The 26,549-nt window shown below is 35.7% G+C and overlaps 1 protein-coding gene and 1 pseudogene across 1 annotated transcript; one reads left to right on the top strand and one right to left on the bottom strand.

The window, feature by feature from the left end:
- Positions 1-24,036, top strand: part of LOC106627428 (uncharacterized) — a 28,492-nt pseudogene extending 4,456 nt beyond the window's left edge.
- Positions 11,177-17,320, bottom strand: LOC106627424 (uncharacterized). Its single transcript, XM_070111028.1, has 3 exons — positions 16,111-17,320; positions 15,942-15,992; positions 11,177-13,794 (listed from the first exon to the last, which is right to left on the bottom strand). Exons 1-3 carry the CDS (start codon positions 16,117-16,119, stop codon positions 11,986-11,988), a joined length of 1,869 nt encoding a protein of 622 aa, XP_069967129.1. The 5' UTR covers positions 16,120-17,320; the 3' UTR covers positions 11,177-11,985.
- Positions 24,037-26,549: the final 2,513 nt, after the last annotated feature.

The following is a 26,549-nucleotide window of genomic DNA, read 5'->3' as shown; positions in this document are numbered from 1 at the left end:
GTAACGAACCAACCCAAACTCGAACTACTTGAAAAACTGGCAAACTCATCGTTTAACGACGAAACGAAACCATGAAATGGAATTTTACTCGGGCAAGAAGTACTCGTATACAATATAATTTTCTGTATCTGTGTATCTGGATATTTGCCAACTCGCTCTGACACACGCCATCGGATGAGTGGATGAGTGGTCGCTTGGACAAGCGGACGTTGGCCGATTGGATGCCGCATATAACTTTTTATGGATTCGTTTGTAGTTATGGTGCTGCTGGCGTATACCTACAGCAATATATCTCTACATATGTATATATTTTTATTAAAGTACGGAAGTGAAGCGATATCATTTGGCGGGGCAGCTGTTTGTGTAAAACAAGAAATGCTGAAACTATTGGAGATATTACGAACCAAGTATTAATATTTAGGTACTCCGCAGCACATTTTCAGTATCGAATTATTCTGTCTTCCGCTTTTATTGTATGGTGTAGTAAGTAGGTCGTGGCTGGGCTATGAGCGTCGTGTCGTTAAGTCGATGACTGTCGCTGGTGGCTAGCCATTCGAAAACTTGCTTAGTTGTGTTGTTTGGCCAGAACAGAGGCGCTCTGTCTCAAGGTGCGCTTGGCCAGCGCACCTTTAATACCGCTCCACCTTTTTTTAGTTGCAACGACTTTAGGTATACACTTACTTCGGCTAACAATTTATCTTTTAATTTGTGTTGGCTATCTAAAGATACGGGTCACCTTGGTTGGGGCATTATTTACCGTTTCATTTGTGCTTAACTGCTTTTTGTATGGCTACAGAAACAGCAGCCACATACAGGGTGACTATAAATTGAAATATATATAATTTGACAACAAAATGTTATAAAACAAGAAAAAACGTTAACTTCGGTTGCACCAAAGCTATAATACCCTTCACAGATACTCCGATCTAATTTCGTGAAGATGGCTCGTCAAATAAAAAAGTTTCCCATACAAGTATTTGATTCCGATTGTTCAGTTTGTATTCTCAGTTATGATACAGTAGTCCGATATCGGCCGTTCTAACAAATGAGCAGCTTCTTAGTGTGGAAAAGACAGGTGCAAATTTTCAGATCGATAGCTTAAAAACTGAAGGACTAGTTCGCGTATATACAGACGGACGGACAGACAGACGGACATGGCCAAATCAACTCAGCTCATCATGCTGATCATTTATGTATATATTTTATAGGGTCTCCGACGTTTTCTTCTGGGTGTTACAAATTGTTCAAATCGGTCCACTATAGCATATAACTGCCATAAAAACTGGCCGATCATAATCAAAATAAAGATTTTTTTTTATACTATAAAAAATACCTTGAAAATGCATTTCTACATTTTATATTTGAAGCAACAATGCTATCAGCTTTTAGGAAGAAAGATCGTTCGTTAGATAGCTGATCATGCAAAATAGTGTTGATATAATTTTTCAGAATTAGAAAGATCGACATATGTATGTATGTATACTTACAAGCATATCTGTCTAGGAGAAGGCAGAAAAAAACGGATCTCTATGATCTCGGCTTGTTTTATGATAAATTTTTTTTAAGGACCTAATGCTTCCAGGTACCCAACCATTAAAATGTAAGGTCTAATGCCAAACTTTAGGCTAAGCGATATCTATTTTAATTAATTTTGTATACTTTTTTTATTCAAAATTTTTTGGTATAATTTCAAAATTTTCAAGATATGAAAAAAATTTTATATAAATTGTATGTCACCCTTTATTACTTGTATATGTATTTACATACATACATATTTATATAGATCTATGGTTCGGGTCAACGACTGTATTGAAGGAAATAAAGCTGCTTTATTCTGTCTAAATCAATAATACCCAGAAACAACTCAAACCACCAAAGAATCCAAGACTTGAACATACCCAGTATGTCTCGTAGTATATACGAATGCACGTAAGTAATTCTCGGGCGTATCAGCTTTCCTAACCTGAACACAACGAAATCGTTCAATCATTCAATGTCTAACATCCTTAGCGTCCTTTCCGGCGCACAACAACAACAACAACATATATAAGTATGTATACACATGAACATGAGATTTCAACTCAGATAACAGCATTACTTGTTCAAAAGAAACCATAAATACATATGCACAAACAATAGGCGACGACGACAGCGACGTCGACTGTAACAGCATCGGTATTATCATCGCTCTTGCTTTGTGTATAACATTCTTGAACCTTTTGAGGGATTTTGTATAAAATTATACGTTCCCATTATTAAAAGTAAAATGTGTATACTTCGAAGAAAAACAGTCTGAAAGTTGCTGCTCTATACCTATGTACGCGCACAACCGCACATTCTTATTTGCTTGCGAGTGTATATTTGTTAGGGTTCAGTTTTACTTGATTTACTTTTCGGTTCGTCCCCTTCATAGCACGTCGAATACGGGCTTGGCGAACCCATTTTGTACTTCAGCGTTCGTCGCTGTCGTGCTCGTTCTCATTCTCACTAGCTGTTGTTTGTCATGCTTGTCTCAGCAAGTTTTTCATTCTCCATTTAATGAGTTTTTTCCATGCGGCCATCCATCTCGGATTTCCCAAAGACTGCTGGAAATCTAAACGTCCATCAAAATATATAAAAGTTAATGGATTATATTTTTGAGAGCTAAGACATTGCCTTTTGTACGAGCACTTATCGTAGTCACATAGCATTTAGAGACGACGTTAGTAGCGTGTACGTTTATATGTTCTTACGTGTATACTCCATTGTACATAGATATTTAATGATTTTTCTCAATGCCCTGGGTGTGTATTGAGGTCGGCGGGTTAGCTCTACATAGCTTTAGTGTTATACATACATACATACATACTAATTTGTATTTCTTCTTGTATATGAAGAAAGAGAAGAAAAAAGTTTGATCTATTCTTGAATATGTCATCACTTGGGCTAGGTTAAGGGTTACCTTTATGTTCTAACTAAAAAAATTGTTCCATTTTTGGAAGATTGGAATCAAGTGGTGAGTATAGATACAAAGGCTCTACAAAGCTTTTAAATAAAAGCCACTTGCCATTCAAGCAGCCTCAAGTACTCAGGTTAAGTTAGTCCCAGAGAGATATGGCAAGGTCTAAAAATTAAATAAATATTTACTAAGCACTTGGTCACCATATATCATCCATCAGTTTACCTTGCTATCCAGCAACTTAAATTTTTTTCGGCTCATCCTATGTAGCTAGCGTTATTGGTGTATGAAAGTACATAGGTAGGTGAGTAACCAGGTTTTTTATGTAGTGTGTACTTTTTTCGGAGTTACCGTTTTTAACCTTTTTCAGTGGTAATTCAAGTAGATAAATCAATAATTTTTAAAACAAAAGTAACATTTTCTACCAAAGAAGCTGCTCATTTGTCGAAACCGCCGATATCGGACCACTATAGCCTGTAGCTGTCATACAACCTGAACAATCGGCATCGAATGCTTGTATGGAAAACTTTTTCATTTGACGAGATACCTTTACGTAATTTGGTATAGATTATGACCTAAAATATTAATGATACCTTCGAAGAAATTTTTCGGATCGGAGCGCTATAGCATATAGCTGCCATACAATCTGAACGATTGGAATTAAATGCTTGTATGGAAAACTTTTTCATTTGACGAGATATCTTCACGATATTTGGCAAATATCATAGTTAAAGGCAATGATACAATATCGGAAGAAATTGCGCAGATCGGATCACTTTAGCATATAGCTGCCATACAAACTGTTCAATTGAGGTCAAGTTCTTGTGAGGAATTTTTTGTATTTGCATCGAAAGTTAACGGTTTTTCTTGTTTTTTTAATTTTTGGTACAACCTTTTTTATGTTCTAGTGAAGTTTGATCCCCATATGGCAATTAGTGTTAGTTTGGTTGGCAGCTGTTTGTTTACGGCGCGAAAAGTTTTTTTTGGTGATTTTTACCATGGGTAATAAAATATGAACAATCAAGTTTGCTTAAATTTTTGTGTTTCATATGGAATTATAGCTACGGAATCGTTTAAAATGTTGCAGAAGTGCTTTCGAAAGTCGAATATATCACGAACACAAGTATTTGAGTGGCACCAAGCATTCAGTGAAGGTCGTGAAGTCATCGAAAACTTGCCTCATGCAAGTCTCTCTCTGTTCCTCTGTTAATGATGATAATAATGCAAAATTCGCTGATGGCGCTGAAAGCCATGCCAGCCCAGACTGACAACAAGTCCCTCTTTGGCAGCCAATAGTAAAGACTTGTATTAAAATACGTAAAAAAGTAGTTTATTTTAGGACAGTCCGAGTCCGTGTCCAATTTGAACAAATGGTATATACAATAAAAAAGATGATAAAGTTCAAATATATTATTATTATATTTTAAATGGCTTGCGCATTAATTTTATTTTATTGTATGCAGATGCATTAGTACTAGTTTGCCGAATACCATGCTCACACATATGCAAATTCCCATACACGCATACAAACGCCTGCAAGTGGGCAATACAGGTGGAGTGATTTCGGCCTTGTGCGCGCGCGCATAATTTAACATCCATACACGTTTGTATGTATCTCAATATAAGTAAAAATTATATTGGTCAGCAACAACAACATGCTAACTGCAACTTCCTACACACACACACACATGTGTCTATGAGAGCGTATATGCATGTATGAATTTGCATATGTCTGCTTGTAGAACCGCCTTTAACTATCTAACTTCTATATAATAAATAATGACGAAAAACTATGGATTCTATTTTTTAATAGTACTCGTACTCGTCATACACACCCCAGCAACAAACACACCCATTCTCCAAGACACATCACGACGATAAGCTGTTATTCGCTCGGGTGCGTGCGACCCAAACTTCAACGGGCCCCAAAACTGATGATGATTCTATGATTATACAAATACAAATATTGCTATGCACATACAAACTACAACTACAAATACAGTTACAAAACCAATAAATATCTTTACACAAAGACATAGATAGCACTGTGTAGATTCGGTGAACCAACCCGAATTCTTATTCAAAAGCTATACACACTCGTATTTCGCTCGTAAATCGAATAATTTTATATGAAATTAGTAGGAAAGTTATAAAGCTTCATTAGTATACATAAATTGTTGGTCGGGTTATATGATTCGCTACATTTTTGGAAACCACGTAGAGAACTTTTAAGGCAACAGCAACAAAAGCAGCAACACTCAATATCATGCATACACACACCCAAACTCTCAGTCACTGCAATCAGAGCAATAATCACCATCAGCATCAACAGTAGCACCAGCAGCAGCCGTCAGAGTCAGCAACAATGCTGCAGCAGCACAAGCTGAGCGTCTGACCCGCCAACCCACCGTCACTGGCACACACACACACACACACACCCAAACAAGCACCTTCATTAACATCCCCACATACACACACATATATATGTACATTGATATCAAGCGCTGTCGCTGCCGTTGGCGCTGACGTCGACGTTAGTTGGTTTTCGATATCGTGACACGAGGAGGCAAATATCGCTCGCCTTTCGTTTAAGCATTTCGGTAGTTTCATCATCGTATTGTATCGTTGCTCGTGCGCTCCATTCACCAGACCGTTCACCTCGTTGCGCCCAGCCGGTTCGACTGGTGGTTCAGACATTCGGCCGATTACTCAGTCAGGTAGTCAGCCAGTCGAGTGGAGTTAGTCGTTGGGTCGCACGCTATTCGATCCATCTGCCTCTCATTTATGTATTTTCGCCTCAAGTTCTCAACTCACAACTGTCGGTTGCATGGCGCTCGTCCGGGTTGTTATGCCGGTCTGACTGGGTTCTTTGGTGAGTAGTGTTGGCCTCGTCGAAACGGCAATGACGATAAGCAAAAATTTTCGACGCTTGGCAGTTTGGCAGCTAGACAGCTATGGGAAAGGAAAGGAAAAACAAGTATTCAACTTGGTTCTATGCCATTTGGACAATGTTCAAAACTGCTCTGCACGATTTATTGTGAAGATAACTGGGTATCTGTTTGTAGATACATACTATAGTAGTTCATGAGCTGGATAGATACATGCTTGTGCGTCATTAAAACTTTGTTAGGTATATACTCTCATTTCTAAATGACATATATGTATATGTACTATTTTATGTATGTAGTTTGAAGAGGGTCAATACTAGGTTCAAGTGGTTGTATCTCTTTAATTTAGGTCTCTTTTAACTTTATTTCATTGCAGTTTATGTCTGATTGCTATGTAATATTCCACATGCCCCACAAAATATGTACGTCGTTCTCTATTGGAAAGGGTAGATGTTGAAGACCCTTGGCCGCCATGTTGTTTTTATGTCGTCTGTCTAATCTATTGTTTATTATTCAGTCAGTGTTGCCAATTTACTGCTTAGTGCAGCTTCAAATTAAAAATGTAAGCGTTTTTGCCGAAGAAAATAATCTGTAACGACCAGCCAGGTTTTTCGAGCTTAATTGAAAAGCCAATGTTCGTACGTCTAAGGCAAACTCCGGTATGAATTGTTAGAGAGAACAAATTTTGTGGAAAACAATATGTAAACAAGACATATATAAGGTCTTCGACGTTTCCTTCTCAGTGTTACAAACTTCGTGGCAAACTTACGCTGTTTAGGGTATAACTAGCAAAAAATTAAATACAAAAGAAACGGAGAAATTTGGCTTAAAATCCAAGAAACTTTCATTAGGCTATCAAGTGCTACAGTTGAGAGTCTCTTGAAAAACGATGACTATATTTAATAAATGCTGTCTAATGGAAAGTTCTGCTTTTATGAAAAAATTACACAATCACCGCTAAGGTCCGTAATTGAGTGTGTGTGTCTTGAGTACAAATTTGGTGCGAAGCAATATCTTAAATGATACGAATTTTTCCTACAGCTGGCAACTCTGCCAAGATCTATTAGTATTCATATATTATAGAAAACCTCTCGTGGCACCCAAAAATCGTTCGGAGATGACTTACAATTTGTTGGACTCCTATTTTGTTAACCTACGCATATATTAAAGGCCACTAATTTTATTTTATTATATATATATATACCTATATATTTGCATTAAAATATGTGAATAATCGGCTGGTATATATAAATATGTATAAACAGATAATATAAGTTGATAAATATTTTTTTAAATGTATGTGCAGTTATACTTAACTATGCGGCATACTTATCTACTCAACTGTTCCTTTTATCATAATGGTAATTGCAGTATAATTTTACCATAAACCCTAAAAAGACAAGCCTCAGTATCCTATAACTATGTACTATTATGTATATACATATGTTAGGTAGGCATTTATGATTATTTTACCCGACCCTAGTCGCCTTCGAAAGAACGTTCAGGGTGTGTTTTCTTTTCAAACAAAATTATTACGTATATATGCTTGTGAATATGTGCACAGACATACATACTTATACACAATATATATGTTCGATAGAGCATATAGGGGAGTAAGCAAAGATGGGTTTCAGCTCAGCTGGCTTGAGTGCGGTGCTATCGCTAAGGGATATCAGAATCAAGCATGGTATTTATATGGGCTCGTTGCTACTTCTGTCGTCGTCATTGTCCTCATTTGGATAACTTTTGAAAGCAAAGTTATTATCGCAAGAGTATCGTCAGTTATGCCTTCTCTGTTCTTCATTGCTTTTAGTTTGAAAGTGTGAATTTCAATTTTATATAATGGTGTTGTAGAGGAAGATTTTATTTTTGGCTTTACGACAGTCGTTCATAATTTTGCGAATATAACTGCGCATTAGCAACGAATACATATTATAACTTTGAATACATATATAAACTTCTGTAGTTTTAGGTTAGGTTTTGGTTAGGGGTAAACACTTGTAAAAAGACATTTTTAAAAGTACTATTTATTGAGCTACAATTTCTGAAAACGCAAGTGAGCGGTCTTTTCAAATTAGTTTCTCATCATACCACCACTATTGTAAAGCTTTATCACATGATCCACATAATAACCTGGATCAATTATTCGTCAGGTTATATCGACTTGTGAGTTTCAAATAATCGATTTTTATATATACTTATATTCTCCGAAATTGAAGTTGATCCAGCATATAGTTTCGGAGATATTATCGTATTTGTTAGAGTTTCTTAAGTTAGTGTAATCGGCTCCCAAAACTTTAAACGTGTTTTTCTCAAAACGCTGTTTTCAGAGCCTGTGAGGAAATCTTCTCCGAAACGGCTGTGTCGATCGACTTGAAATTTCCACACGACCTTCTTAGATATATTTGTCAGGTAATGATCGAAGTAATAAGATTTTTGATAAACATTTCGATCTTTTAAACCACTCTGAGTCAATATCATTATCACCCAAAAAAAACTCCTTTTTTTGAAAAACCGCCATTTTGTCAAAAATCTAAATTTTGACTACTACTTCGATCATTATTTAGTCATACTGACCATTTTGATATTTGATATGTACAAGTATATAAATTTCTCTCCATTAGTTGTACTATGCATTATTGTGCTCTCAGCAACATGCTAGTATATAAATAGTGAATTTTTAGATGAACTTGTAAAGGCAACCCTGTGTTTGATATATATAAATATATATATACTTGTATATATTTATCCTACATAAATTCATCTTAAACCTTTTTATTTTGTTGTTCACTTTCTAATATTTCGTTTATTTATGAATTAATTCAAATAAAAAAATGTATGCAGGTGGCAACCCTTTTCAAACATTTTTTATACCCTGAACGTCGTATATAAAGTTTGCCAGGAAGTTTGTAACATCCAAAAGAAAACGCCGGCGACCTTATTAAATATACCATATAAATGATCAGCGTGACGAGTTGAGTCCATTTAGCCATGTCTGTTTGTATATACCCGAACTAGTCCCTTAGTTGTTGAGATAGCGATCTGAAATTTTGCATACGTTCTTTTCACCGCAAAAGGCTGCATTTATCAGAATCGCCGATATCGGACAACTAAAGCATATAGCTGTCATACTAACTGACCGATTAAAATCAAGATAAAGATCTTATCATACCCTTGTAAGCTATAATAAATGCATCTGTAATAGGTTTATAGCTTTGATGCAGGCGAAGTTAACGTATTTTTTTATTTTAAATAGCTTTCTGATATAATAGTTATATGATAGTTGTAATATTTCATAGGAATCGATCGTTTATAGTACTTTTGTTTACCACGAAAAATCCTTGAACCCATAAAGAACAGCTCAAGGTTGCAAGACAAGCTCAAAATATTATTAAATTTCATATATGTTTTCCAAGAATCTACTTTAAGACACCACAAAAGTCTCTACCTAGGTACCTAAAATAATTGCAATTACTGTATGTGCTCAAGGACTTCGAACATACATTTGAAGGGCAGTTAAAAATCTATGGTATTATCTACTTGCAAAACAAACATCTGTCATGTTAATTTTAGTATACTTTACTCAATTCAATTATTACAAACAAAAACCCTCATTAAAGCGATTGTATCTTTCCAAAGCTATTCTTCGTTCAATATTCTTCGCTATAGAAACATAATTCAGTAAAATCAATTTATTAAATTATGTAAAAGTACATGCAAACATACATATACCACAGATATTTATATAAGCGGCACCTTTTTCGAATGTTGAAAACTGCCGAAGAAGAAAGGCATCATTTGTTATCGGCCATCAAAAGAGAGATAGATGGACGAGATTAACATCAAACAAGTAGAACTAATGAATTCACTTGGAGAATCTGAGTTAATACCATCACAAATATACATACATATATTTCAATGTATATATGTATATACATACGTAAAAGTTTCTACACAAACATTTTTGAGATTCACAAAAACAACATTCAGCTTACCACCAGCGTCACCAACTCACCATTGCACAGAATGGTAATTCAACCTGACAACTTTCCACCCTCACAAAAGGTTGGTTCAATGCATGGACGACGGGTATACAAATGAATCGTAAATAGACCCTTCGTTGCCGCCAACCGACCCGATAAACTGTATGCACAACCTACAATGGTTGAAAGAAACTTTTGGTTTTAGTGCTCACAAGGAATTTTCTATGAATTTCCGGGCTTCAGTTGACCAGTTGTAGATGAAACTCAATATCTATATAAAAAATGAGTGACTGAAGGGTGCGCTAAAACCCGTAGGAAATGAAGGTAGTAATGGTAGGGTATAAAATAAATGAGAACCCATAAATGAAAATAAAAGAGAACCCACCATCGAGTTACCTAGCAGCTGTGTATCTACCTACTGTATAAGTACATACGACCACATGGGTATAAGGCAAAGTTGTTATATAGAAAATATCTCAAGTTACCTTGGAAAGTTTTGGTAACAAGCGAGCTGTAAGTTCATAGCACATACATATGTACGTAAGGTACGTAAGGATTGAGTAGCATGTCGGAGTTGTTTTGTAGTTTTAATGAATGTAAGGTAGTTTGACTTCCAGTGAATTATTCAGCTTGCTTTATATGAATTTTTAATGGTTCTGAGGCCTGGCTATAGTTAGAGGTAAAAGTGTTTTATATAAGCATGCCAGTTATCTGGAAGAAGACGATAATCATACAGAAAAGTTGAAAGACGTTACAAATTTTTCCTTCAGATTTGTTGAGTACTGAGAGTAGTAGAGAAAATTTTGACTAAATGGAGTTGAGATGTAACTCGAAATATAGGGATTAACATAACTATGATAAATAAAAGAAGTCGTTTAAAGTCTTTCTTAAGTATACAATTTTCAGCGTACAGAGTTCTAATAATTAAGAGAAACTGTTTATAAACTCTCACTAAGCTAAACTCTTTATATTTCGACGCAGTATTGTCTTCAAATCAGAAGCCAACGTCAAATAAACATTTTTGTGGGCTTTAAAGAAGAAGGCGTCATTGGACCACGGGAGGGGAGTCAATATCATGAAATAAAGTGCACCGCGGCTCCCTACGAAGCGGTCATCTGCGGAATTGAATATAAATAATATTAAAAGTTCGACGTTCACAACTCATCGTTTATGTGAGGTGCTTTTGCCCAAGTGGAATAAGATTAACAGCGTAACGAGTTGAGTCGCCTGTATATCCCTCAGTTTTTGGGATATCGATTTGAAATTTTGCATACATCGTTTTCTACTCCAAAAGCAGCTTTTTTGTTAGAACCATCGATATCGGACACCTATAGAATATAACTACTATACAAACTAATCGATCAAACTCAAGGCCCTGTATGGAAAACTTTTTTATTTGACAAGGTAACTTGACGAAATTTCGCATAGATTATTCAAGGCAACGCTACAATCTCAGAATCTATGTATATATATATATATAAATTTCTTTTTATTTTAGTCATTATGTATGTTATAAAAAATCAGGTGTAAGGGTATTACAAGTATAGCTTCGGTTAACGTTTTTCATTGTTTTGAAGATCTAAACTATCGAAACATGAAAAAAAACACGATTTTTTTTTAGTTTCTAGACAGTATCAGTTCAGATTATAGTTTTGGAAATTATGTAAACCAACAGAGAAAATAGTTATATATCATAATATTGAGGTTATTTTTTTTGAGATGATTATTATGTGAGAAAAAAAAATTAAATAAATTTTCCAAGCGAATTTACTTCATTATTTTAAAATAATTAATTAAATAAAATTAAAAATATGACTAATTCAAAGCAAACCCAACATTGTAATTACATAAGAATATTGCTAAATTAATGCTTCTCCATAAATACAAAGCTTTTTTCTATATCTAATAGTGTACATTTGTGTGTGTGGTGGTGTTGTAATTGCTTAGTACAGAGCCTTTTTTTTTTGCATATAAGCTCAATTTATCCGCATAAATATCACTTTGAATATTTATAAATCAAAAAATATATACAAGTACTCAACGCGTACTACAAACGAATATTTACAAGCATGCTTTCACTATAATATTTTTAGTTAATGGCGTAACTCTAAAACAAGTCAACAGCGGCGCCTAAGGCTACTTCTTATAGGAAACATAATTTTACATTCAGCTATATTCAGTTGTGCTCCTTCGGCGGTGGATGCTTGAAGATCTCTTCGAGCTGTGATATTAAACCGATCACACGATAGTTCTCTTCCAGCATCGCGAACTCTTCCAAGGGTTTCAACAGTTTCAGCGCCTCGGTGTAATTAGTCACGTGTTTGGGCAACTCCTCCTCGTCGCGGTCGCTATGCTCCGACCAATGTCCAGGACTATGTGCCGGTAGCTCGGCAATTTGTATGCCAATCGATTCGATCTTTTGTATTTTCAGGGGTTGGTGGGTGAAGCTCGCTTCGCTGCTCGGACGTTTGCGACGTAAGCTTGCTGTTTTTGTTACTTCCGGGATGTGCGTATTATTGGGTGGCAATGCTGCCGGCGATGCAGCTCTTAGTAACGGTGCGAGCGGTGGCACCAATTCACTTAAGCTCACGACTCTCAAAGCAGGCAGCTGAGCGCCATGCGCAGGTGTGACCTGCGCCGCGCGTTGTTGTTGCCCGGTTTGTATGGTCACTGGCGTGGCAGGTGGTGTTGGTGTTCTGCGGCGTTTATTAGTTTCAACCGCTGTTGTAGTTGTTGTTGTCGGCGATGGTGTCGTTGACACAAGCTCATTTATGTTTGGTTTCACATCCTCCTCATCCGCGTCCAGATCTATAATTTCTTCTTTGATTTTCGTTGTTGACGTAGTTGTTGTTGTAGTTGGTTTAGCGCATGTTGTTGTGGTTTGCGCGCCCGATGGTTTGCTAGCCTCATCGCTGCGTCGCAAGTTGAAGGTGTGTATTTGCACTAGCGGAGTTGTTGTTGTTATAGCGGTTGTGGCAGTTGTTTGCTGCGCGGTTTCTTTCGGCGCCAGCGTTATCGTGCTGGGCGCCTGTTTCTTATTCTCCTGCCTACTGCAGTAGCTCAGTATGTCCTTCAAGTCGAGCGAAAGTGGCGGCGCACGCGGATCCTGCGCTTGCTTCAGCATTGTCGGATATATGACCGTTATGTACTGTGTCAACCACTCTTTATCCGGATAGAAATTGTCGATTTTCAGCATCTCTTTCAATTCGAAAGCGACTTTGCGCAACGAATTCTCATTCATACGCATCTTGTGGTGATGTCTGGCGCGCTGCCAATACTCGAAGAGCGTCTTCTTGAGAAAGTTGATCTTGCGCAAGCGCCGCTGTTTCATCTCCTGCAAAGCGGCTTCATTCTCGCCCGAGATGGCAATGCGCGTGGCGGTGCGATATAAATCCGACTCTCTATCCTCCATTGCGCTTGGGCTAGACGCCTCCGCTTTCGCTTTGTTCTTCGTGCAATAGGTCATGATATCCTTGAGATCCAGCGAAGTGGGCGGTGTGCGTGTGATCGTTATTTGGCGATTTGACAGCGAAAAATTATAGGTTGCTTTGAAGTGATTGATCCACGCCTTGTTCGGCATGAAATTATCGATTTGTATAATATCGCGAAATTCGATGGCTTTTATGCGCAACAACTCTTCCGTTATGTGCGCCTTCGTGTGAAATTGTGCACGCTGTATGTACTCGTAGAGACACTCGCCAAGAAATCGTATTTTACGCGAACGTACCTCAAGGCGATTTGAATCGTTTTGCGTTTCAGCGCTTCGTGTGGCCATATAGAATTCCATTATAGCATCACGATTGGCGATTATATTCTTGATTTGCTCCCAACTGCAATTGAACATTTTCGCCACTTTCGTGTACATGGGCCGACAATCGTAGGCCTCTATGGCGGCGACGCGCTCCTCCAGCGTCAATATGTTGCGTATGCGTTGCGGACTCGGTTCCAGCACGGTTTGATCGATGTCGATGTAGTCCTTGGCACTCTGAAATGTTACAATTTGCTCGTTAATCAACTGTTTTGATATTGGAGTTTGTAGTAGAAATTTGAAAAACTGAAAGGGTATCATCGCAATTGTTGGTTCAAGGTAAAGACTAATGAAAGCTCGTGTGTCACTTTTTCGAAAATATTTGTCTTTGACAGTTTCATTTGACTTAAAAGCCCTAAAAATTTGAAGCATAATTCAAATAAACTTATGTCATTTTCGATTTTGAAATAAAACTAGATATTGAAATTTCTCTTGTGTTACATATTTTAGCCAATGATCGTGCTTAGGACAAAGCAACTGTTTACCAGCAGATTGCGGCCTTCACATCAGCGTTTGCGCCGTGAGGTCATCATAAGCACTCTCTAAAAAATCTTTAACAGCGTTAGAAAATTATGATGCCGGTAAAGCTTTCAACAGAGAAAAAATTTGTGTTTTCTATAAAAGAATATTTGCTTTCCAGTTCGAACGAGGTACTTGCAGGGTTTCATGTGCCACAGTGGCAGTTCATAACATATAACAGAATAATTAACTAATTGTCCTACATTTTCAGATAATTGATCAGTTAGTTTTTAATTAACAAAATATATACAAATTTGTTTCGTCCAGAATGGAAAGAAATTTGTTTTCTGCTAAATTGATATATCATTAATTAACACAAAAAAAATTTTACGTCGGTATGCTATAGTGGTCCGATTTGAACAATTTCTTTGGAGAAGATATTGCGTCAAATTTCGTGAAGATATTGCGTCACATAAAAAAATGATTTCATACAAGAACTTGATTTTGATCGTTTAGTTTATATGGCAGCTATACGCTATAGTGATCCAAAAAAGGCGGTCCCGACAAAGAATGAGCTTCTTGGAGAGAAAAGGACGTGAACAAAATTTCGGATCGATATCTCAAAAACCGAGGGACTATTTAGCGTATATACAAGCCGACAAACATGGCTAAATCGACCCTGCTCGTCATGCTGATCATTTCTACATATATATAATATGTATACTTTTGTTCAGGGTTATGTCGGAATAATAGTAATTACATTAACTCTCTTTTTTTCTTAGTTAAAAACCAAATTTAAATCAAAACTTGATTGTCTTTTTATTACAAGCTTATAAAATTAGATCTATTTTTAAGTTATTATGAATTTTCACAGAAATTTTTTTTATATAACTATACAAATATATTATATAGGTTTAATGTGCGAGATAGCTTTTGATTAAAGAAAACGGCTCAACGGTCATAAAAACTTAAAAAGTCGTTTCTGGAAAAATTGCTTATGATCCAAAAAGAAAATATACAAAAATATGCTTTTATCGGTTTATATCTCGAAAATTTGTAAATTTGATAAAAGACAAATGATAAATGATGTTTAGAAAATTAAATTTTCTGTCAGATGCAGGGTTGCAAATTTTTTAATTCAAAAACTTTTTATGAAAAATCAGATTTTCAATTCAATAATTATTTAATTTCAACGCGAGCATAAAAAAATTAGAATTCTAAATTCAAAAAAAAAATTTATTATAAACTTGAAATTAAATTTTTTTGTTTCAAACCGGTATTTGTCATAAAAATTTATTTTTACTTAAGATTTTCGGGATTTAAAAAAATTTATTCGGACGTTATTTTACTTATTTTCGTAATGAATTATTTGCAACCCTGCTCATATGCGCTATTAACTGTTTTGGTCGGTGCATTTGGTGTCCGGATTTAAAATTTTTAGGATATCTCTTATTTCTTTCGTTAAATATTATTAGATATCTCGAAAACCAGAGAGTAGAGAGTCACAAAAAAAATTTAATAAAACTCGTTGACCCGAAATATATAAGTGAGATATAAGCATATAAAAAACTACTCCGCAGAAGAAATATATGTATGCAAGTATTATATATGGAGATTGGCCATTGTCTCCTGGTGTTAGAAAACCTTATTTCTCCTATACATATATTGTTTTAAAAGACCGCAGGATTCTGACCCATTCATTACAATATAAGTATACATATTGATATATAAATCTACATATGTACATATGTACTACATATATATAATGCAAATATAATATATAATAGAAATAATACCTTAAAACGATATAAAACCTCTACCCAAGCTTAGTCTAATTAAAAAAAGTGTCTAGAGCGTTCACTCACCTTTTTCTTGCTGATCTCCGGTATCGACTTATTCCGTAATGAAATTGTGTCCTGAAATGTTCCAAATCGTATACGAAAATATGTAAAATTAGTAAATATTAAAATAATTAATAAATTAATTTGCATTAAAATTTCCAAAAGCGAAAGAAGTTCACTTGACCACACTCACCTTAGCCATGTTCGACGGCTGAAACTGTAATGATAAATGGCAAAGCCTGTTTTAGCGTAAAACAAAAACCGTTCAAACGTTCCCCGATTTGAAAACAAAAAAAAAAAAAAAAAAAAAACACACGTAAACAGCAACAACAATGATAATGTTAACTAAACACAAAAAACCAGAACACTTAAGAGCTCAGTGTCGTTAGAGTTAAAACCAGACTCACAGCGTAGAAAAAAACCGAACTCGCCCAACCGGTCCGCGATTCGCTGGCGCAAGCGGTAACCAGTTTTTTCCTTGTGCTGTTAGCCAAACTTGCATGCATCAACAACAATAACAGCAAAAAACGGCATGAGCAAGCGCACTGTGCAGGCTCGTCGTGGTTAACCGGTTTTCTGCTAACGATATTTCCAGCGCTGCTCCACGTTGTGTGAGCGTGTGTATAGGCGTGTGTATGTGTGTGTGACTGCGCGAGTGTCGGTTGTTGCTGTTGCAATCAGCCGTGTTGTTGTTGTGGCTATTTTGGCAGCTTGTTGTCGTTCGGTTAGTCAGGTGATGATTGCTTGCCAATGATTCACGCAAAGCAATGTGAGAAAACAACAATAACAAGGCTGTAAATGCCAAAGCAACCGTTGCTGCTGCACTAAACTTCTTGAGCTTCAACTTCTCTACGTTGTTGTTGTATGGCAACAGCGACTAACTGCTGTGCTAGTGCGTAAATTAGCTAAACGCTTTCGTGAGTGCGAAATATCTTTTTTTGCCTTTGCGGATCTCGGCATACACTTTAATTGTATTTGTGTGTGTGTGTGTGTGTATTAGAAATTAAGGAAAACGCCGACGATCCAACACTTTTTTCGTTATCAACGCTGAAAGCTGCAAAACCATACTAAATTCTGTTCAGCACTTCTCGCAATGCTCGCTAATGTGCTCCTTACAATACCGCCAACAACTGCTAACGCCCGCGAAATGGAGCTGAAAAGCAAGCGCAAATGAGCGTCAAAGAGAAACACACACAGACAGCGCGCGATAGCACAAAAGAGAATGTTTGTATGTATGTGTGTGTGTGAGAGTCACGATTGTAGAGTCGTTTAGAAGCGGCCGCTCTCCAACGGTTCTTCGTAGCCACGTTTTTTGCCATGCACACTATCAGGTCCGCCAGTTGAGCAGTCGCGGATCGAACGATAAACGTGTTTAGCAAGACCAAGAATAAACACAACAATAGCAATAACATAGAATTGAAGACACACACGGCTAGTGAAAGTGAGCTGACGAGAGCTAGTGCGGTTGTCGGTGCTCACATGCGCTCGCTTGGCCATTACGAATGTGTAGAAGAAGCGTTGTGAGAGCATTTACTCACATAACCGTATCTTTAGAACAGGCGTTTACTGGCGCTCTGAGTATAGTGTGACTGTGTGCGTTAGATATGTATGCTTGTGGAATATACATATGTTGTGACGACAGTACGTACATATGTATATTTTTATATACCATAGTTGTATTTAAATATTTTGCACATAAATACTTACGAATGCTAGATGTAGTGCTTCGGCTGATATTTGATGTGCGAACAATTTTTAATAAATATTATTAAATGAACGTAGCTTTGCGTATACATATACTTACATACATATATTATGTATGTAGTTATGTAAATATGTACATTTCAAAATATTTGGTGATCTTCAAATTTCCGTCTATTTGAACGGAAGTATTATATATACACGTACATATTTACTTATGTAAATAATATAATATATATATATAATAAATTTTTCAAGGTGGTTTAAAAAGTTTCTACATATGTATGTACTTATGTATATTTCAAAATATTCTAAAAAACTACATAGAAGAGTTTGTTATTGGTTATTAACTACGATGGTACATAAATAGAGAGTATTATATATATATTAGGGTGGAGCGAAAAAAAAATATTTTGTGCTTTGCCTGTGGGTAAAATTTGTAGATTATAAAAAAAGAAAATTTTTGGAAAAATTTTTTTTTTAACATCCAAATACACACGAAGTTATATATAAATGTATATTTAAGTATTTCATTAATTCTTGATGATATTATATATGTATATCTCGTCTTGATTCAAAAGCTCTTCCGTTTGCTCATTTTTGTTTCGCAGAATTTAAATGTGACCGTGATAATCGCAATGAAAATTAAATCAGTATAATCTTGTAATTAAAGGCTATAACAAAATCAAATCTCGCTGTCTGGATGTCTCAAACCGAACCAAATCTAATGCAGCTCACGAAAGAATTGAACAAAAATTATTGATTTTTTCTTCAATAAAACTTGGAGAGTGTTATGCTTACTCTATGGGGTCGAAGAACAGCCAGTATTGCAATTGTGAGAGAATCCGTCAGTAAAAAACACAATAAGTGAAAATCAACGAAAGAACATCGTGAAGGCGAAGGACAAAATGAAGATCCATCGGCAGTCGTTAAAAGCAGACGGAACAGTATATTTTCTGCTCCGTGTTGAAAAAGGAGGAGGGTTGGATGGATTACACCGAATGAGCGGTGCAAGCTAGCAAGCGTTTCGGTGAATATGAGGATGGAGCGAACAATTCCCTCGAAGAGTCCATCCACCTGGGCAGCAAGGTAAAAATGTAAAACCAAACAAACAAAATGAGCGAAGGTAATAACGTTAAGATTATTACTCCAGGTGGTACCCATGAAAATGGAAATCCACCCGCAGTTTCGACTGTGGCAGGGGCGTGAATTCTGGAGGCCCCAACCACGCTCACAGATGAATCAAAAGATTCGTCAAACAGTACAAAACAAGAGGGCGAAGAAAACCCTATTCGCAGGGCCAAAACCATTCGGAGCCGCTAGAAGCGGAGCACGCAAAAAAGCGGCTACTGGCAGCTGCAACTAGTGCACAGGTTTATGTTACTAATCCCGAAAATAACCAACCTCCTGAGATTGAAAAACAATTTCTAAATCCGGAGGTTACTACAAGCTTTAAGAGAGCAAATTACGAAGTCTCTAACAAGGTAACGAACGAAGTCGCCAGTAGTAGTCCAACAGCTCCAAGCACCGATAAGAAGGTCGAGGAAAGGAAAAAAAGATCATATGGGGAGGCTAACTGTCCCTTTAATTACGCCGTTATCGACGCTGGGCGTTGGGGACGGCGTATGTCAGCCGAGCAGCAAACTCTGTTCGAGGCGGCGTTCAGCGATGGTCTAATGGATCTGATCCTGTCGTCGTCCTTGCACAGATCTGTATTTTTCGACTAGCCATTAAATCTGTCGAGGATGTGGGCGCCATCCGTTCCATGGTAGAGGGGTTTCCGGGTTTGTGGGACAAATCTCAGCTAAGACTTGTGAATGACGATAATGTTCCCAGACTTACGAAGACTCATATCTTTATCAGTGGAAAGATGTCGGTAATGTCTACGGAGTGCATTCTCCAGATGCTGGCTGAGCAGAACAAAGTATAAAGGACTGATCTCTTGGAGGTGTTCTACCGCGGTTTCACGCCGGAAGGGAATGTCATTGTGTTGGGCATAGACCACAACTCGGTTTCATTTCTTAAAACTACAATATATATATGTTGCTTTTCAACTTATCATCTTCACCTTCCACAAAAGAGTTTAGGAATATCGAGAAGTATTCAATAAAATAAGGTATGTAACTTATTAGAGGAAGAGAGAGTGTAATTTCCATTGTACGATTAAGAAATACATAGATTGTAATGATAGGGCAATAGCTTTGTTCGACTAAACTTATTTTAGAACATACACGCTCTAGATATACGTAGGCGATATGACCATCTTTAAACATAAAAGGAAAGTTTTGACTGAAGAACTGAGTCGCTGCTCAGCCTCCCGCTTTCACCACATGAGCAGTCAAGTTCTGTTTAAGAAATTACACAATGCAGATCGGTGCATTTGAAAATACAATACAAACGGTTCACAATAGACAAATCTTAGATGACTGGAGAGCTGAGACGCTTCTCTCAATTGAGTATTCACCAGAGTAGCCAAAATATTCAGAAATTCTATAAGTTTTAAATCATTCAAAGCAGTCAAAACCGACGATATCACTACTGTTCAGTTGTAGTACAGAGCAGACCTATCAAATCGTCTTCTTACCACATTTAAAAGTATACTGCGCGTGTTCGCCTGATTTTTCCACAAGCTATCAAAATATCTGCATCCCAAACCCGCAAAAGGAAAGGAGCATCAACTAATGGGTAGAGAGGTGTCTGACAGAGAAGTGTCGCAAGAGGAGCAGGTAGTTTCGCAAGGAAATCGTGCGTATCAATAAGAACGTATTTTAATCTCTGCTCAACCCAGCAAATCCATTACCTTTCTAGTATATTTCATATTCAGCAGTTACATAAGGTAGAATAGGCAGAAAGTGAAGCTTGAATGAATTATAAAATTAAGGAATAGAAGTTACTAAGAGAGAAATTATAAAATGTTTATTATTTCAAAACTGCGTAATTCCTAATTTACATGTTTTTTACTTACAGTGTAACCAGTAATTTTAGCCAGAGTCAACTGTATAATTATCAATACATATCTATGTATAAACGTTTACATAAAGCCGCTCAGGTCATGCAAGCAACAGCGAAACATGTATATAAATATCTGTTTATGTGTAAATAGGTGTCAGCGTGCACATTGGAAGAGCGACAAAACGTTCGTACGCCAGAGCGTAAACTCGCCTACGCTCAACGGCTGACGAAAAGCCGTCTACAAACACCGGTACAGTTGATGTTGACAGCGCGAAATGAAAACACTTCGTCGACAGCGATGTTTATACGAGTTGATAAATATATGCATACATACATACATATTTGAAGAGATATTGAATTATACCAACTTAAGTCGTTTTTTCGCCGCTGAAAATTTCATAAATAAATAATAATTGGGCAAGTGTGTTTACACTGAAACATGGGTTCGGAATTCAATAGAAAAGTGATCAAAAAAGGATGTCTCAATTTAGGTATATCGGTGCGTTCGTCTGTTCGTGCAACCAATATCTCAAGAAAAAATTCTATCTTATTAAAACTTAACAGCTGAGTACCTTGGCATTAATTTCGGTGGAAATGCTCTTAGCTGTATCCTCCTCGCGGGTGCTGACTGGGCAATGTACGTCGTTGCAGTCACCGTTACGGCTTGGCAACTGAAGAAGTTTATAGAGCAGGGGCTGGCGGTACGAGCAGCGGCGTCTAGCCAAGGCATATCTACTTCTACCATTGCTAATGATAGGTACCTGGCGGTTGGTATAAAACTCTATTGGTACAGGTTCCCTGAAGATAGAACTCAGTATGGAGTCTAATAAGGAAGAAAAACAAGCTGGGATATCAGCCCAAACCAAGTGGTTGCTACCATCGGCGGGCACAACGAGTTTACTTGCTGTGTCGCCAGCGGCCATAACTCTGCTGTGAAGGGAGCAGTTCACAGCGGTTGTGCTACTGTCAAACCCGCTTTACAATATAGAGATGCCATCGTCCACGTAGACTCGGACCTTGTAAGCATTGGAAGCGTCAACACATACGAAGAGAAAGTTTCGCCAAGCTCCGCGGGAGATGCTAATGGCGCTATTTCGGCTGTAAAGACTAGGCTTAGGGCAAAACCCAGTAAGGAGGGATTGAAGGCGAAAGCGATCTACAAAGCGGCGGTCAAAGTCCATGGAAGACTTAGCTGCAAGCCAAACCGGACGAAGGAAGAGGAGGAAAGGTTGGTTTGGGCTACAGAAAAAATGGAAGAAGGTCGGGCTTACTATGCATCGCGGCCGCAATTCATGTCCACGGATCCGAGATATGCAAACCGGATCGAGGAAGGGAACACGCTGGAGAAGAAAGAGATGGAGGAGGATCTAGAAGAGATCCTATAGGCAACCTTGAAGCTCGCGGACGCAGATAAGGGTGAGCCGGAGATTTCACCCGACCCCGAAAAGAAACCCGAACTTAACAGCGAAGGTTTTTCAGATAAATCTGAACAAGAGCAAAGTAGCCACTGCCGAGCTCCTACTCAATTTAGAGAGGATCGGCTACGATGCGACTTTAGTTCAGGAACCATGTATTGTCTTGGGAAACATGGTATCATGACTAATATCGTCCACATAATATACGTACTTCCCGTGTGCAACAAACAAGGTAAGAACAGCTATACTGATAAAAAAAAGTATGCATTCATATATTAATCAAAATTCCTCCTCAGCTGACCTGATTGGTAACCAGTACTGGTAGTTCAATAGAACTCCGGAGGTTGGTAGATTCGGCTCATATGGCAGAGAAAACTCTGGTGATAGGCGCAGACGCTAATGCGCACCACACAGTGTGGGGTAGCGGAGATACCAACGAAAGGGGTGAGGAACCAATATACTTATATTGACCCTACAATATCAGACCATATTATTATTAGGAAAAGATGCCCACCTTATTTCATTAAAATATTTATAAATTTCCAATTTGTCGGTATAAAGTCAACCATAAAAGCTGAGGTCCTCATATTCTTTATTTTAGGGTTTGAAAAAGTACCATTCGGTATACAATTCGTTTACTACATAACTCTATATCTACCTTGATAGCGAGAAATATATACTTTTACTGTTTTGTTTTTACATACAGATTTGTTTTTGTTTTCCAGAGGCATGGTGCAGAATACGCTGGAAATCGTTACGTGATACCTATAAAAGAAAAAAGCGCGCCGCAGGTCTTACAGTCAGGAATAAAAAATCATTTAAGAAATTCAAGTTTCATCAAGAAATGACCTTTTTAGAGAATACACCTTCTGACAGGAAGTAAATATGAAAACAAATTTAATGCAAATTTTTTAAGTACAAAAATATTTCTTTCCCCACAGTTATATAAGCAGCGACGACGAGGACACCGTTTTAATCTGCCGCTACAACAATCGACTGGCCTGTCGGAAAGTGACGTTGACTCAATCGAATTTAAAGTAGCAACACTTGTATATGGAGAAGTTTAAATGGCGCGTCAAAATGGGCAGAGTAATGTTTTAATAATTAACTTAAATTAAATTGAAAATAAATAAGTTCTACTTTAAATGTATATTCATTTAAGATTGAAACATAATAAACACTTTTTATAAATTATTGTAGGTTTATGTTTATTTAATAAATTTTATATTTACAATTTTATTCAATTGTTGTTAAATAGTTTTTATTTTTCTCAAAATTAATTTTATTAGGCATTATAAATCCATATTGTGCTAAAAAAATACATAAATATTTTGAAATGTGGTTAAATCCAGTGATAAATATAACGCTAGATATATTACACATAACATTTAATTTAGTAATGTATTTTTAGTGCACAATGAATATTTGTTTAATGTTTCTTGCTTTGAAATAGCGTGAAATCATTGTTTTTTTCTTAAAGTAATGAAGTTATAGACTTTATAGTAAATATACAGCATTAAACCTGTTCATAAAATTTTATAGTAAAATATTTACACTAAATAATTTTTTTTTTAAATATATAGACTATTTAAAATTTTAAAATACAACTATACAGAAATTTAAATACAACTAAACAGAAATTTACAGATAAAGTTACTTAAGTCTGTATAAAAATTCAGAAATGGTTACGCAAAAGTTCTGCTAAAACTTTTATTTCATATATCAGACCTTAAAATTTTGCATTTCAGTTTGAAAAACTTTAAAGCAGCTTAATCGAACTACAGGCAATTCATCTAAAATTTCTAGTCACTTTGTTAATATACTATATGAAAGGAAATGTACATTTGTTTGATAAAAATATTAAAGCAGAAACTTCAAACTATATGGTTTGCTGTTCAGCACTCATTCAGCGTAAGAATAAGAATTGTGAATTAAGCCTGATCAGCAGTTGTAGTCCAATATTTATATTAAGTTACATAATCTTTCGTGCATATAAATAAAAATAGCTTAGAAAAGTGAATTGGAGAATTTCTTCAAATATTTTAATCGTTTTTAACGCATTTTACTTTTTCTCAGTCATTGATAGTAACTTTAGCAGGTTGCTGTTTTTAATTAACAGTGCATGCTAAATTCATTGTAAGATCTTAATATAAACAATAATTTGCAGCAACTATTAACAACAACCATAAATATTTAATTTATTAATAATTTTATCATGCAATTTAATATTTCATTTACACTACCTATGCTTTCTAAACTCGAGTTATGTTAAAATAAGTTTTCATTTCTTTAACATTTAAAACAATGTTATTTTATACAAATGTATTATTTTTTACACATAAATAAGTTAAATATAAATTACCAAATTTGTTGTTATAGTGGAGGTTCAAAACAATGAATCAAATATTGCAAAATATGTTAAGAAAAAAAGTAATAGTTTTAAATACTATGGTTGTAGGTGGAGATGTTTTGAAAGGAAAGAAAGTTTAATTTTGTACACATGCAAAAAGATCTACAAAATACGAAAACAATGATGCTGCCAAATTCCTAGAAATCGTCACAGCCTATTAGTGGAAGTGAATGGAAAGGTGAACCGCCTACGCCAAAGTTATTTTCTGAAAATGAATCAGTGATTTAATACGTGATCAAGTTAGGAATGATAAAGCAATTTTTCAAAGTGGTGAACGTGGAAGGATATTGTATTAATTATACACATTTGTAGAATAATTCTGAAGCTTAATATGGAAAAGTTGAAAGTTGGAATATTTAATGTTGACCATCAAATACGGCAATTTAGGAAAGTTACAGATTTTATCCATGTTATAACTGTTCTGAAAATTGTAGCTCGGAAAAGTTTTGTGTGGACTCTCAAAAATTTCCTAGGTAATCATAAAAATACAAATTATGAAGAAATTGTAAAGAATTCAGGCTCCAGGAGCAAACATTAGTATTAAATGACAGTACCTCCACAATTATCTAGATAAGTGTTCGGATAATTTTGGAAATTATAGTAAAGAATAGAGAGAGCGGTTCGAGCAAGTTATAAAAATGTTGGAAGACCGATATCAAGGTTATTCGAATCGTCGATCGTTCGATATGATGGCATATTGCTACTGGTGCTTAAAAAGATATAACCAAGGAAAATTTTTGAAAAGTAAAATAGAAATAAAGCTTTTAAACTAATAAAATTGTGACCATAAATACTTCCATAAACCGATCTTATACCTGAGAACACAAGCAAAATTACAAGTCATTCTGTCAATTAATTCTTTGTTTACAAGTAATTTGAAGTTGACGTGTGAGATTATTATTTTTTCTTTGTTTTGAAAGGTTTAAAAGCAGAGGAAATTTATAAACAATTGTTAGAAATGTATAAGGCGACATCACCTTCAAAACGCACCGTTGAATTTTGGGCTGGTGAATTTAAACGTGGTCGTACTAAGCTTGAAGACGATCCACGTTTTAACAATAACAAAATTAAACGAATTAAAGTACGAATTGCTTGAGCATCAACATATTCACCAAATATGTCTCCCAGCGACTACTATCTCTTCAGAAACCTGAAACAATTGCTTCGTGGAAAGCGTTTTTCGTCGAATGAAGAAGCTATTAGAGCCGTATACGGGTATTTTGCGGAGCTTCCGGAAAGTCATTATAAGGTTGGCATAAAATTATTGGAGGAATATTGAAATAAGTGTATTGAAGTTAAGAGAAATTATATTGAATAAAAAAAATATATTTCATACCAAAAACAGTATTTTTTCATGTTCAACCAACGTATTTTATATGTACATATATACACACTTGTATGTAAATAAATACATATTACATATATTTTTATATAATATATTTTTTTTAACTTTAAATATAGGTTACAATTATGAGTTTCTGATAGCATAATTTTATTATTAGCGGTATATAATTTTGTTTAGTTTGTAAATTTGCTTAGGCGGGTTACTTCCAGAAAAGTTATGAAAAATACAATATTTTGTCATTATAATAATTTAAAGTGGTATTTTTTATTACTATGTCAATAATAATAAAAAAATACATATGTATGTATACATTAAAATTCCATAGCACTTTTGTTCCACCTTAATACAAGCTATCAATTTCATTTGTAATACAAAGAATGAATCAAGAGCCATTATAATAGTTTCCTCAAATAAAGAGTTTAAAAATTATATAATATAAGATTTAAAAAACTAAATATTTTCAAAAAAAAAAAAATTGAAACATGCAAGAATTTGCTTTTAAAATCTTAAAAACTTACAGCTTAAGATTATTCTGAAAATTCTTTGGAGCATAGTATTATATAGTATATAATTTGTATTGTAACATATATATATATTTTGGGACGCCTTAATACTTTTCAGGCTATTGACCTAGCCGAACAAAGCAATAAAAATATAAAATATTTATTATATAACTTAAAATATATTTAGTATAACTTAGACTTTTAATTTTTACTCCGTCTTTTATCACAGCACCACTATGTGCTTAGCCTTACTACACTAATTACACCAGCGGGTCTAAGCACTTTTATTAACATTTTGCTTCGCAC

This window comes from Bactrocera oleae, chromosome 6 (assembly GCF_042242935.1).
Source record: "Bactrocera oleae isolate idBacOlea1 chromosome 6, idBacOlea1, whole genome shotgun sequence".
Taxonomy (NCBI): Eukaryota; Metazoa; Arthropoda; class Insecta; order Diptera; family Tephritidae; genus Bactrocera; species Bactrocera oleae.
The sequence above is the reverse complement of the archived record's forward strand: the minus strand, read 5'-3'. Positions and strand labels throughout refer to the sequence as shown.

What these genes read in the sequence shown, in the direction of transcription:
- LOC106627424 (XM_070111028.1), bottom strand. An exon ending in CGGAGATCAGCAAGAAAAAG is followed by an intron (nt 13,795 to 15,941) that starts GTGAGTGAACGC and finishes GTAACATTTCAG; the next exon opens with AGTGCCAAGGACTACATCGA.